The sequence below is a fragment of the Budorcas taxicolor genome, chromosome 5 (genome assembly GCF_023091745.1).
Source record: "Budorcas taxicolor isolate Tak-1 chromosome 5, Takin1.1, whole genome shotgun sequence".
NCBI classification, from domain to species: Eukaryota; Metazoa; Chordata; class Mammalia; order Artiodactyla; family Bovidae; genus Budorcas; species Budorcas taxicolor.
In genome coordinates this window covers 36,952,477-36,967,311 of record NC_068914.1, presented here as the reverse complement: position 1 = coordinate 36,967,311, position 14,835 = coordinate 36,952,477, and the positions used below count along the sequence as shown (strand labels likewise).

The 14,835-nt window shown below is 35.6% G+C and overlaps 1 protein-coding gene across 1 annotated transcript in view; it reads right to left on the bottom strand.

Annotated features, from left to right (window-relative positions):
- The window catches only part of LYST (lysosomal trafficking regulator), a 134,811-nt gene that overhangs the window by 39,691 nt on the left and 80,285 nt on the right, over nt 1-14,835 (bottom strand). The window contains exons 31-39 of the mRNA XM_052640484.1: nt 12,902-13,078; nt 12,256-12,332; nt 11,922-12,110; nt 9,582-9,727; nt 9,399-9,495; nt 8,572-8,633; nt 6,610-6,665; nt 4,449-4,601; nt 658-902 (exon numbers count right to left, since the gene is read on the bottom strand). Of these exons, the coding sequence (XP_052496444.1) occupies nt 658-902; nt 4,449-4,601; nt 6,610-6,665; nt 8,572-8,633; nt 9,399-9,495; nt 9,582-9,727; nt 11,922-12,110; nt 12,256-12,332; nt 12,902-13,078 (1,202 nt within the window). The remainder of the gene's footprint in view (nt 1-657; nt 903-4,448; nt 4,602-6,609; nt 6,666-8,571; nt 8,634-9,398; nt 9,496-9,581; nt 9,728-11,921; nt 12,111-12,255; nt 12,333-12,901; nt 13,079-14,835) is intronic.

Sequence of the window (14,835 nt, the reverse complement as noted above, 5' to 3'; positions counted from 1 at the left end):
GAGTTTTTGCTTAAAAAAAAGTTGAACCTGAGTCTAAGCAAGCCTTTAGAAGTAATTTCCAGTACCTAGGAAATACAGCGACTAGAGGAAAAAGCTAAATGCTAATGTGGAACAGGGGACATTCTACAAGATAAATGACCTTTTTTTCCTTAAACAAGCCAATGTTAGGAATAAAGAGAAAAATACATACATAAAAATAAGGGCTGTTCTAAGATTTATGTCTTTAGAGACAAAGCAACCAAACGGGATACTGAGCCTGATTCAAGCAAATCAACTATATAAAAAGACATCTTTGATATAATCAGGGGACATTTAAAAATAGGCTGGATATTAGATGATACCATGAAATTGTTTTTATTTTCTTTGATATGATAATGGCACTGATGTTATGTAACAAAATGTTTTACTTTTTTCTTAAGAGATGTATACTACAGAACATACGAATGACATAAAAGTGTGTGATTTGTCTTAAGGAAAAAAAGATGATGCAAGTTTGGCAAAAATTTTCATAATTATTGAGTTGGGGTGATGATCATATGGGGGTTTATTACACACTCATTCTGGTTTTTGCATGTTTGAAAATTTTCACGAGAAGAACATTAATGACATAAATTCAGCACGTTGACAAAGCCAATAGGTGATGATGTCTTCAGTTACCTGTAGACTGATGGGTCACTGAGGTCAAGGGTCTCACTGACATAGTCTGCCAGTATGAACGGGAACACTGGATACTGCATGAGATCATTGAAAGATCGGCCGGCATGTTTGTTTAGGTGAGTCAAATACTCAAAATTAGTAATTTGCCCAGTATACCACAAATTTGTCAGAGCGGTGATATTGCCATATTCCAGAAGATTAGGGAGGTTATTTGTTAGTATACTGTGGTATACATCATCGCGAACCTAGAACGGAAGGAGAAAAAACACAGCCCAGATTTTATTTTTAGTCTTGACGCTTTCCTCCAAAGAATCCATGATATCATAGGCATGTTACTAATCTCAAGTCCTTCAAGGAAACACTTTTTGCCCAATAACAGACGGGGGAGCCTGGTAGGAGATCGTCTATGGGGTCGCACAGAGTCGGACACGACTGAAGCGACTTAGCAGCAGCAGCATCCCCATATTACAGTATGGGAACTACAGTGCAAAGGGTTTAAGCAAGAAAAAAGACCTGGTCTGTCTAATTCAGAAAACCGTGCTCTTTCTACTACAGCGTGTTTCATTTATATAGATGAAGACACTTCATTTTCTTTTACTGACTTTTTTTTCCCTTAGGGTCTGTATGTAAGTGATTTTTCTGTATAGACTTCTTAGTTTCTTACTGATTTCTCCAGCTGCAAAACATAGTGGTTAAGAGCCAAAAGTAAATGAATGTAACAAAACAGAACAGATTCAAATATGAGGAGAACAAACTAGTGGTATGAGTGGGGAGAGAACAGGCAGAGGGGATTACCAAGTACAAACTACTATGTAGGTCAAATCTAGGTCTTCCTCTAAAGGTTGTGCTATATATATTTATTTATTGAAGTACAATATTACATTAGCTTTAGGTGTACAACATAGTAATTCAATATTTTTATAAATTATACTCCATTTAAATGTTATAAAATATTGACTATAGTCCTTGTGCTATACAGTATACCCTTATAGTTTATTTTCTACATAGTAGTTTGTACTTGGTAATCCCCTCTGCCTGTTCTCTCCCCACTCATACCACTAGTTTGTTCTCCTCATATTTGAATCTGTTCTGTTTTGTTACATTCATTTACTTTTGGCTCTTAACCACTATGTTTTGCAGCTGGAGAAATCAGTAAGAAACTAAGAAGTCTATACAGAAAAATCACTTACATACAGACCCTAAGGGAAAAAAAAGTCAGTAAAAGAAAATGAAGTGTCTTCATCTATATAAATGAAACACGCTGTAGTAGAAAGAGCACGGTTTTCTGAATTAGACAGACCAGGTCTTTTTTCTTGCTTAAACCCTTTGCACTGTAGTTCCCATACTGTAACATGGGGATGCTGCTGCTGCTAAGTCGCTTCAGTCGTGTCCGACTCTGTGCGACCCCATAGACGATCTCCTACCAGGCTCCCCCGTCCCTGGGATTCTCCAGGCAAGAACACTGGTGTGGGTTGCCATTTCCTTCTCCAATGCATGAAAGTGAAAAGCAAAAGTGAAGTCGCTCAGTCGTGTCCGACTCTTAGCTACCTCATGGACTGCAGCCCACCAGGCTCCGCCATCCATGGGATTTTCCAGGCAAGAGTGCTGGAGTGGGGTGCCATTGTCTTCTCCAAATATGGGGATAGTAAGATTTATTTCATGAGAATGAAATAAAATATCCTACATAAAAACACGATATCTCATTTTCACTACTGATGGAAAACTAATATTTGAACTCTTTTTTTTGAGATTCAGAAAAGTTCTGTCACAGAAAAAGGGTGTTCTGATTTCTTCTAAAGCAATTAAATGATAATTGGTAATAAATGGAAAAAAATACAGGAACAAGGCCTTTCTAAAAACAAATTTGAATTACCCCTCTTAAATGTGTATATGCTTCAGGCATAGGAAGATGAGCCAAAGATGTGGATAATTAGAGATGAGACTAAAAGTGAATGAGAAGAATGAGCTTAGTAATGGAACAGGCATAAGATCACAGGGTATTTAAGAACCTAAACCTGGAGGTCTGTTTCACAACAACGTGAATATACTTAACACTACTAAACTGTATGCATGAAAATGGTTAAGATGGCAACTTCCATGCTATTTTTTTTAATCAGAATTTAAAAAAAAATGTTAAAGGCAAAAATAAAAACCTAAACCTACAGCCTGAATCTGAAGGTTGCCAGATGCTGAAGCTAAGATTGGTGGGAGAGAATTTATGACAGTTTGCATACTAAACTCTGCAAGGAAAAGGAAACATTTATTCATTCAACAAATATCGACTGAGCACCTATATACCATGCTACAGCTGTAGCACTTGATAAAACAGTCTTTACATTCTGTTGGGCAGACACTGTTGGATGCTATGAAGTGCTCTAGAGAAAAGAGAGGGAAGTCAAGGAGACAAAGGGGTTCCTGGGGGTAGGAGTAAGAAAGGGGTTGCTGTTTTAAATACATAATCAAGGAAGTCTCTCTGATAAGAGGGCATTTGATCAGGGAACCTGAAAAAAGTAAGGGCGTGAGTCATGTAGATTTCTAAGAGGAAAAGCATTCCAGGCGGCATTTTAGGGAGCTGTAAGTGCAGAGGCTTTCAGGCATCAGTGTGCCTGCTATAGTCAAGGAAAAGGAAGTCTCCACAGATGGACTAGAGACAGTGAAGGATAGAACAGTAGAAGATAAGGTCAGAAAGAATAAGGAAGTGCTAGGTTATTCAACACTGTAAGATCCTGGCTTTCAATGGAGTGACAAAGACAGTGCTCAGAGGGCTCTGAGGAGAGGAATGGCACAATCTGACCCATTTTAACTGCTGTGTTGAGAGCAGTCTGAAAGAAGAGGGAGTGCAGAAGCAGGGAGGCCAGTGAGGAGGCTAGTGCAATGATTTAAGCAAGAGCTGACAGTGCCTTAGACCAGGATGGCAGCGGTGGAAACACTCAGATTCTGGGTATACTTTGAGGGGCGAACCAACTGAATTTACTGAAAAGAGTAGATGATTAAGAGGAGTCAGAATAAGTGGGATGACAGAATAAGAGGAGTCAAGAATAACCCCAAGGTTTTTGAACTGGCCAAGGAGAAAGGCTGGAGTTGCCATTTATGGAGCTGGGTAAAACTGGGGATTTTAGGGGGAAAATAAGAAGTTCAGTTTTATCCATGTTAAATTTGAGATGCCAATTAGACTTTAATGCAGAAATCCAGTGAGGAAGGGTTTCCCCCCACTTTCTTTAAAGAAAGAATAACCAGCTATGTCAAATGCTGCTGCTAAGTCAAGTAAGATGAAGACTAAGAAACACAACTGTGGGGTTTAGCCACATTCAGGTCACTGGTGATGCTGACCACAAGTCACGGTGGGGTGGTGAGGAAAAAGTCTGCCTGGAGCATTTCAAAAGAGAATCCAAGGAGAGGAACTGGAAGCAGCAAGCACATACAATTTCTTCCAAGAGGTTTTCTATCAAGACAAGCAGACACACAGTAGCTGAAGCAACGTGGCAGTCAAGAAAGGGTTTGTCAAAAATGAAATCTACTATCAAGGTTCAACTACTTCAGGTTGGTTATACATTTATTTATTTACTTATTACAGATACAGTCACTTTGGGGAATAAAAATTTAATACAGTTTTGGAGGACAAAAATAGTCAAAGATTTACTTTAATCAGTACTAAGAAATAGGGTAATTTTCATTTGACTTCAGAAATAGTTAAAGTTTAAGTTAAAACTTCATTTAGTCAGTATGAGTGTAATTAAACTGATTCCATGATCTTTTTGAAAAAGTATATCTATAAATGTAGGCAAATTTACCTTGGTGTTATCAAATGCTAACAGGAGTGTTCTGCCATTTGTTAAAAATATTTCTACAGCATTATCCCTCAACTGCCACCAACGCTTGTGAACTTCTTTAATTTCTTCATATGTCCAGGAAAATGATGCTGGTTCCAATTCTCCTTGAAGGCTCTAAAGTCAAAGGAAATAACATGAAAGCATTTGCTCTACATAAAACAGAATTTTTTTAATTTTACATTTTAAAACACTATCAAAGTGCAATATAAAGCCTTCCTTCTGTGGCAAAGTGGCAGATAAGATTCTCTAAAAATCCTCCTGCTACTAAACACTTCAAAATGCTGGATAAAAATCTAAAAAAAAAACTGAGTTAATAAACTTCATTTAAACTTTATTAATAGGCTATATTTTCCAGAGGTTTTATGTGTATAAAACTGAGCAGACAGTATGGAGTTACCACATATAGCGTTTCTGCACTCAGTTTTGCTACAGTGAACATCTTCTACTCATGTAGTACATGTGTTACAACTGATGAGCCACTTCTTAACTAAAGCCCATAGTTTAATCTTGGTGTTGTATAGGTCAAATGGGTTTTGACAAATATTTAATGACATGTGTCCACCATTACAGTATCATACAGAATAGTCTCGCTGCTGTGAAATTCCCTTCTGCTCCACTCAGCACCGCTGATTTTTTGTTGCCTCTGTTTTCCTTTTTCCAGAAAGTTATATGGTTGGAATCATAAAGTATGTAGACTTTTCAGACTGACTTCTTTTAGTAAGCAAATATTCTTTTAAATGTATAGCTGAGCTTGCAAGAAAGTAAGGGAAAATGATATCTCTAGGAGTCAAAAATAAAGAGGAATTTGAAAAACAGCAGTAAGGAGGAAGTGACACTTTGGTCTGCTCTATGTGTGTCTTACTATGTCCCAACTAATTTTTAGAAATGGAGGCAGGAAATATACTACAAGGAAAGCAAAATGTTTTAATGAAAAGGTAATATTCTCATTTTTAAAACCAAATTCTTCCCTGTTTAGCTTCAACATTCAACATACTTTCAATTTAACAAACATTAATTAAGCATCTACAGGCAAGGTGCTTGTAAGTGCTTTGCATGAAATAAATCTATATATGATAAAAAGGGGGCACAGGATATTGGCACATGCTTTGGAAAGGCAAGACAGCAAATGTCACACAGGAAATAAGCACAAATGCTACAAAAGTACAGAGAAAGGAAGGATCCTTCAATTTATTAAAAAGCAAGGGTCTTTTTAGAGCTTCCACTTAGGTGGAAAAGCTCATCTTTTGGACCCACCCAGAAAAAAAGCTGATTCATGTATCAACTATTAAACTCTTTTGTTCTAAAAAGATACATCTTTAAAAATAACATAACTATACTTTTGCTAGCTGGGATAAATACCGTAGTAATGCTATGCAAATCACGAAACAATGCCTATTCAATTTGGGGGGATTATATGAAACACTTTAATGATTTTTTAACATGATTTACTTTACAATAATATTTTATGTTTTCACTCCCTAATTTCTTTGAATCAAATATGTATTAATCAGTAAATTGTACATAATCTTATTTAAATGCATCCTCATGAATTCCAGGCTTTAGAACTTCTGAAACAAAGAGCCTTATTTCTCCTGTTACAGGACTCTCAAAGCAGTATTTTAATGGCATGTAAATGAATTCAAACAAATAAAATGTTTACTGTACCAAAATGTGAATTGAGTCCTTTTTGTTATTTTCAGATTAATATAAGTATTTCCAGAAGAATAAAAGTTATGACTACTAAGCTATGTGAACATTAGGATTACTTAAGTTATTAAATTAATTTGAAGGCAAATGTATGTGACAATAAACAGGGAGGGGCAAGAATTTTGATGCTACAGAGGATAGTAGTGAGAAAGAATGGACATAAACAGAAATAATATGAATGCTTCAGAATCTCACCCATAATACTTGCTGCTATGAGACTCAGAACACGAGTCAGAGGGGATGGCATGGTCTTCTTTTTAAAATTATCTTAAAAAACTGGAATTCAGACAAATTTACACAGAGTGTGACAAGAAATGAATTCTTAACAGTTCTACCTCCTTTCTGGCTGTATTAAACTTTTACATGTGGGAATTTGTCTAGATTCATATAAACGCAAATTTAAACCGTTACTCACAGAACTCTCAACTGTATCAGAAGCGTTATCTTCCACAAAATACATTCCACATTTACCTGCAGAAAATAATTGGCTGTGAGTTTAAAAACGTCTGTGCACTATTATCCTATATAGTTAAAAGCACCTCTAGAGTCAGTTGGACCGAATTTGAATCCCAGAACCCAGAAGGAGTTCTTAAGGTTCGATCCCTGGGTTCGATCCCTGGATCAGGGAAGATCCCCTGGAGAAGGAAATGGCAACCCACTCCAGTATTCTTGCCCGGAGAAGCCCATGGATGGAGGAGCCTGGTGGGCTACAGTCCATGGGGTCACAAAGAGCTGGACACGACTGAGCGACTTCACTTTCACTTTCATTTTTGAATAGCGTCCATGAGATCCTGGGCAAGCTGCCTAACTCCACTATGCTTTAGTTTCCTTATAAAAAGAAATGGGGTAGGGAGAAGACTCTATTTCATAGGGTCACTGTGGGAATTATATAGAATATACATAAAATGTTTATTAACAGTGTATGGTGCTTAGTGCTAAAAAGTGTTGGCTGTTGTATTCTTCTTAGGTTACTAGCATATTACTTTTATTTTGTACACATTAACTGAATTCAAGTTATAAACTAAATTTTCTAGCAAAAGAGGAATCCTTAATTATTTTGCTGACTTAAACACTCAATAGGGCAGAAAAGTAACGTGTTAGTTGCTCAGTCATGTTCGACTCTTTGCGACCCCATTGGCTGTAGCGCGCCAAGCTTCTCTGTCCATGGATTTTTCCAGGCAAGAATACTGGAGCGTGTAGCCATTCCCTTCTCCAGAGGATCTTCCTAATTCAGGGACCAAACCCGCGTCTCCTGCGTGGCAGGCAGATTCTTTACTGTCTGAGCCCTGATGGAGCCAATTTTCCTGCTTGATAGGCTGTTGTTAATGCACATCCCTACATCACATATCCAAACAGTGGGAACTTCCTGGAGCTCTGCACTGGATGCTGGTCACCCTGAGCCCTGGTATGGACAGTTCAAAGAAGGGCACCATCTCCATCCTAGTGACTGTGGGGCTCAGCCCTGGCAAGCTTGAAACTCTGCATGTTAGGGCTTTGAGGCTATATAGCTTTAGTCTACTGCAGTGACTCTCCAATTTGAGGGCGTGTCAGAATCACTGCTAGAGAAGGAAATGGCAACCCACTCCAGTGTTCTTGCCTGGAGAATCCCAGGGACGGAGGAGCCTGGTGGGCTGAGGTCTATGGGGTCGCACAGAGTCAGATCCGACTGAAGTGACTTAGCAGCAGCAGCAGCAGAATCACTGCAGAGTGTATAAAAATGTAATGTCTGGGTCCCATCCACAGAGTTTCAGATTCAGTGGCTCTGGGCAGGGGTCTGAGAATTCATTTTTCTTAGATGTTCCCATGTGATCTGGATGCCCCTGATTTGAGAACAATTGGCTCACAGCATACAAATCAGTTCTTTAAGGAAACAGAGACTATGTGGTTTAATTCTATTTCTTCATGTCTTGAGGAAAAAATTTCTCACTAAATGTAACTATCCACGGATAGTTTTGGCCTTTCTCTCAGAAGTACAGTGAAGAATATAAATTAAGAATAATCTCAAGGTGGATATATTTCATGTGTATAGGGATATCCGTTAAAACAGTAGGCATATAAACATACTAATGATTCTTTACTTTAGAAGTAAAAATTGATACATAATAAAGGAAACAAATTTAAAAATGTATACTCATGAACAAAGTTAACTTTATAAAAATTAAAATGCCATTCATATGCTTTTCAAAAAATAAAGACTGTCATTTCTTCACATTCATGAGTCATATGCGTTATAGACAGTGTTAAGGCAAAATAACCTATACAATATTAGAGACAGTTTATCTCATTTAATGGCAGTTTGTTAAAACAATGTTTTAAATTATCTAAGAATAAAATAGGCACAGTGAATATGTATAAAAGTCTTCAAAATGTAACTTACCTAACAACAATTCACCAGCTGTCTCTCTAGATGGTGCAACGCTGATACACCTTCGATTGACTCTGTCAAAACATATTTAAAATTACTGTGATTAAATGTTTTGAACAATTTCAGAGAATAAAAGCTTGATTTGATCTAGTAGAAGATTTCAGCAGAGCAGGCAAGAGTTTCAAAAGCATAGACTGTCTTTGTTAGAGTCCACATGAAAATATTATCTCATTTCTGACATTATAATAGCAGAGAAAATGGAAACTTTTAGAAAAGGTGAATAATCCCTACACCCTACGCAGAATACAAGGACTCAGTTATTTAAAAGAGACTTCAATATTTTATATTTTCCAGTACATAAGCAAACATTCGCTCGTGCCTCTGAACAAACCCAGGAAAGAAATGGAGCATTCTAGGAGAAAAGGGGGATTCAGAGTCAGAAAAGTTCTTCTATTCTTTAGTCTAGTCACTTAATCTTGACTCTCAGTTTTTTGTCTATAAAATGGGCCTGGTAACAACCTCCACTACAACCACAGTGACAATCCTATCAGTAGTTACCTTACTGACCCACAATCCTCAACAATGCTATGACACGTTAGGTGTGACTTATCTTTCTCACGTAACAGACTAAGACTGAAGTCCAATGAAAACTCCCTATCAAAACTGTCTGATCTCTTTGGGTTTTGGCCTTTCAACTTTGTCCTCTCTTGAGCCACGTTCAGGTCTTTTCTTACACCACTGTATTATCTAAAATAAACATCACATAAGCACTGCAATAGACTATTAAAGTCTCTAACACATTCAACAAAAGAGAAGATGTCTTATGGATTCAAATTTACCTTATAGACTCACTTGCAGCTTTGTCTTTTACAGTAGAAGAGAAAGAAGAATGAGTTTTGTCTTCAAATAGGTAAGAGAGTGGTGGTTTGACCACATCTGTCGAGGAAAAGAGATTACATCATCTTTGTGTAATGACCACAGTTATCTGCTATTTATATGTTGAGTCAAGAAGTCACTATTACCTTCTGATTTCTGTCGATCCCTAAGCAGATACTTATTTGGAATAGTTAAGTAACATCTCTGTAAACGTCTCCTCTCTCGATTTGGCCCTTCTGTTGGATCCAACTGCCATGAAGTTGGATAGTAGATGGGGTCATACCAGACTGCTCTACAGGTAGAAAGAAAAGGTTCAAATGGCAATTAGAAGTACTTATAACTTAAAAAAACTATGTAAAAATTTAATACGTAAGTCAAAACTGATCCACTCAATTGAAAAATCCCAACTATTTATATAACTAGACAGGGATATGCATACACATGGCTTTCCAGGTGGCTCAGTGGTAAAGAATCTGCCTGCTAATGCAGGAGACTCAGGCGACGCAAGTTCGATCCCTAGGTCAGGAAGATGCCCTGGAGGAGGAAATGGCAACCCACTCCAGTATTCTTGCCTGGAGAATCCCATGGACAGAGGAGCCTGGAAGGCTGCAGTCCATGGGGTTGCAAAGAGTTGGACACGACTGAGCGACTGAGCACAAACACACTGCATACACACGGTACACAAGAATAACAACAAAAAAAATATCCCTCTGCTCTGGAGCCCAGTCTCCTTGCCTCAAGGCAAGGAGAAACTCAAGGCAAGCAAGAAACCGCTACTGGTTTCTTGTACTTATTAAATTTTTAAAAAGATACAGCATGACTACTATATATGCTTTGTGATATATTAGACTTCGTATGATCAACTAAAGAAAAAAATCAATTTCCAAATAAATTTTTTTCATTTCCCATTTTGCCTATTATCTAATGTAACAAACAAAATTATTCATTTTTATAGTAATTACATTTCTAAAAATGTTTTAAAATAAATTAACATTTGAAATGAAAGGAAATAGTTTATAGAAATAGATAAGAGAAGTAAATTACCCTTAATCCTACTAACCCCAAACATAGCAAAATATTGTTAGTGATTTTTTTTTAAATTACAGTTATAACTGATATACACACATATTTTCTTATATACACATTCCTATATCCTGCCTTCTTTATTATTACCATTTTAAATGGCTAATATTATATTGAGTGAAAAGATCATACTGTATTTATTACTATTGTTATATACTTAGTTGTTTCCAATTCATTCACTAACATAAAAAATGCAGAGATGAAAATCTTTGTTTATTGATTTTGCATATTTTGAATATTTTCCTTAGGACAGAATCACTAAAATAGAATAACTGGAACTAGAAATAAATTGTTTATAGGGTTCCTGATATATTATGTCACAGTATACCATGCCACTAAACCTCTGATCAAGAGTTAAGATACATTATTCCTACTGTGGAGATGAGTTCCTAAAGAAACTTTTTATTTTAACATAAAAGGTAAAATATAGTATCTAAAGATTTTAAAAAACTAAATTAGCCTCTAGCAATATTCAATTTTTCCCAACTGCTTATTAATTCTACTTGTCTTATGTGAAGAATATATTCATGTCTTTTGCTCAAACTTTTGGGATTTTAATTTTTATTTTCAAACTTTTATGAAATTTTAAAATAATAAAAATACTATCTTTGAAATACATGCTGAAAATAAATTTTGTTGTGGCTATGCTTGTTAAATACACTGGAAAAAAATTAAAGTTCAAAGCCATTCATTTCTTCTTTGTAGTTTCTTCAATTGTGTTTGATCTTAGGAAGTTATCTACCAGAGTTGATAAATACTCTATTTTCTTCTGCTTTGTAAACTTTTTAAGTTTAATTTATTCATTCACCTAGAATTTGCTTTAGTATATAGCTCCTCAAAGTCATAATACTAATCAGTTATGGTAACCAAATTCAGAGAATAATATTTTAATTTCCCTCTTTTCACTATTTGTGATGCATCTTTTTTTTTTTTAATTTTTATTTTTACTTTATTATACTGTATTGGTTTTGCCATACATTGACATGAATCCATCACGGGTGTATATGCGTTCCCAAACATGAACCCCCCTCCCACCTCCCTCTGTGATGCATCTTTTTAACTGTGTTACTGAAGTCTTAACTAGAAAAAGATGTATTTCCCAACTGTCTTGTTTCAGTGATTTCCCTATTCTTTTGCAAAGATAGTATGTTAAAAAGAAAGCCAATAAACAGGTATTACTCTCTGGAAGAGCTAATGTCTCTCTCTCTCTCATTATTTTTTCTCCCTCCCAAGAATTAAAAAATTCTCATAGGCATATTCTTTAAGAGGAAATAAATTACAAATGATTAAACAAAAATATTTAAGCTAATGAGATAGCACTATGAATCTTTATTCTAGAGTGAAAATAACATCAATATAAAACATTCATGCAAGACCACTGAAAGCCCTCCCACGTTGCCCACCTGTCATGCGTCAGTTGTTGAATAAGCTCCTGCCAGTGTCTGCTGGCACTCAGATCCACTTTGTACATTCCTCTGATATGCTGGATCACCTTTTTTCTCTCAATTCCTTGGGAAAGAGACACTGCCTGGGTGATATCTGCAGCTATTTTAGATATATCCTTTGATTTTGAATCCAAACGCTGGAAGAGACTAAACAGACAAGAAGCCTGTAAGTTAAGCATATGTGTAGGAACATTAAATGTATATCAAAATATGGTACATTAAAACTAAAAGCATATGCAAAATATAATGGGGCTCCTAGAAGATATAACTTTTAGCACACATGAAATCCTACCTTTGCTGATTATTATTAACTGTTTTCTGCCAGTTGGCTTTATTCACACCTTCTTCAGTTTCATATTTCCTTTGTTCCTAAAAGATTTAGATAATAATATACTATATAAAACTTATTATTTATCATTTAACACTGGCACAGAACCCAGCAAACTAAATTTAAAACCAAGTTAACAAAGGAGAAAAAATTGTCTCCTGGAGACCAGAATATTAAAATAATCAGCTACTTAAATAATGTTCTAATTCCCCTTTGTTTCCACACGCTTTGGGTCACAGAAATTAGGGTGGAATAGTTAACTAGGGCTGCCAAACCCAGTGGGTTTGCATAGCTGCCTGCTTCCTTATTTTGCTTTTTCACTAAAGAACTGACAACTTGAGGCGGATGATTCAACTTGCTTGTCACTATTAAAACCTTTTTCTTCCCTGAAAGCTAGTGGTAATGAATATGGATGACCACAGAGAATAAAATGCTCCTTAAAATAAGATTATTTGTTTTCTCATAAAAAAGCAATATAAAGTATAAGAAAATTATCATTTGAAATTCACCATCAGTGGTACTCTATAATAAAAAAATCTCTCAATCATTCTTTAGTTACAGTCAATGGGATCTCCTAAGAAAACTGTTTCTTATGGTTTCACTGACTCACCTCTTTGATCACTCTAATAAGGTCTGATTTTGTTGATGCACTGGGAGGGATGCACTTATGACCACATAATTTTAAAGCATTCATAAGCAGTTCTGCTGTGTCTAGTTCTTCTTCAGTCAATTCATCTTTGTGATTATGTATCAACTCTGACAAATACAAAACTAATTTGGCTCCATGCTTTAAAAAAAAAAGGAACAATTTTTTTAATTAAAAAAATTTTTAAGTCATAAAGAATTTGTATTTTTACATTTAAATTCTTTAACAGTAAATTAAATTTTATTGCTGCATTTATTTGGCTGAATCTGGTTTAAATAAATCAGCTAAAAAGACATTTTGGGGACAACTGAAGAAATTCTCAAATGATTATGCACTGAGTATATGATGACATTAGAGTATATGCTAATTTTGTTAAGTATAATAATGTTATGGTGACATAAAAAAGTCTTTTGAAAATAGGTTGTGATTTATATAATTTGCTTTAAAATACCTCAGGAAAAAAAATTATGATAAATATGATAAAAATACTAACAATAGTTAGACCTATGAGATGGTCATATGGTATTAAGTATTCACTAGTCTCTATTTTTCTTAGTATGTTTGAAAATTTTTGTTGTTAAAGGTAAAAAAAATGGAAGAAAAAGAGGAAAAAAAGAAGAAAGGAGGAATAGAAGTAATAAAGGAAAGAAGGAAAAAAGCACACAAGCTTTTGAGGAAAGAATTTTAGAGAGGGTTTGCTAAAGGAAGACAGAAAATAAGCTTGGGATGAAGGAAAATAATTCTTAGTTCTTCTCATAGAAATACTGAACTGGAAGGGAAACTTTCCTTTAAATCTTAAGGTAAGAGTCTCTTTAATTTCTGCTTGGGAGAATAAACACTGGAGAAAATACCAGAACAAAAAAGTATCTTTGGATCCATTTGTAAGCATTCACTATTCCCTGGGGAGAACAAAAGGTGAAAAACTCCAAAACCAGTTAAGATGTCAGCATTCAGTATGTGAATATTTGTGAGAAGGGTTGGTTTAGGTCAGTCTTTTATGAACAGGCCTTATAGACAAAATGAAAATGTTACTTAAGAAAATGAAAATGGTCCTTCCTAGTGTAGAACTAAACCAAACTTTGATTCACGATTTCTTAAGTGGCTCTTTTTTTTTTTTTTTTTTTTTTGAGCACACATGCATACTTTTATTATCTATGCTGGGATTCCAAAAGACATGGCTACCATTTTTGCTTTAGACGATTATTTGACTTTGGAAACGTGAAATTTTATTTTTATATAAGCTTTGTTTAGACCAATTTTATGGGCCTCCCTGGCAGCTCAGACGGTAAAGATTTGCCTGCAATGTGGGAGACTGGGGTTCAATCCCTGGGTTGAGAAGATCCCCTGGAGAACAGAACGGCAACCCACTCCAGTATTCTTGCCTGGAGAATTCAACGGACAGAGGAGCCTGGCAATCTACAGTCCACAGGGTCACAAAGATTTGGATATGACTGAGTGACTGATATGCACACACATGCCAGTTTTAGTGCTTTTTATTTATTGTGCAGATCAAAGCTTTTTTCCGTTAAGTGGCTCTTTCATGCCAGAGATATTACACCTGATTGTTAAGTGTACACTATATATTATTTAGACATTAACTTTGCCAACAAGTTAAACATGCATAATTTTATATTTTAACAATTTGCATTCACACAAATATCACTGTATTTGGCTTTATGATATTTTAAACTGTGAATAGTCAACAAATGGATTTGGAAACTATTACATTTTAGGTGATATTTAAATTCACATGCTGAATCACATCATGTCATTTCCCAAAAGCATAAGATGAACATATGCAATGATGAAAATAGCAAAGCTCATTTTAATGCAACATTTTAAATTAGTCAGGAGACAGCTGTTAGCTGACCAAAAGAGAAAAAGGAACAGATGCTCTG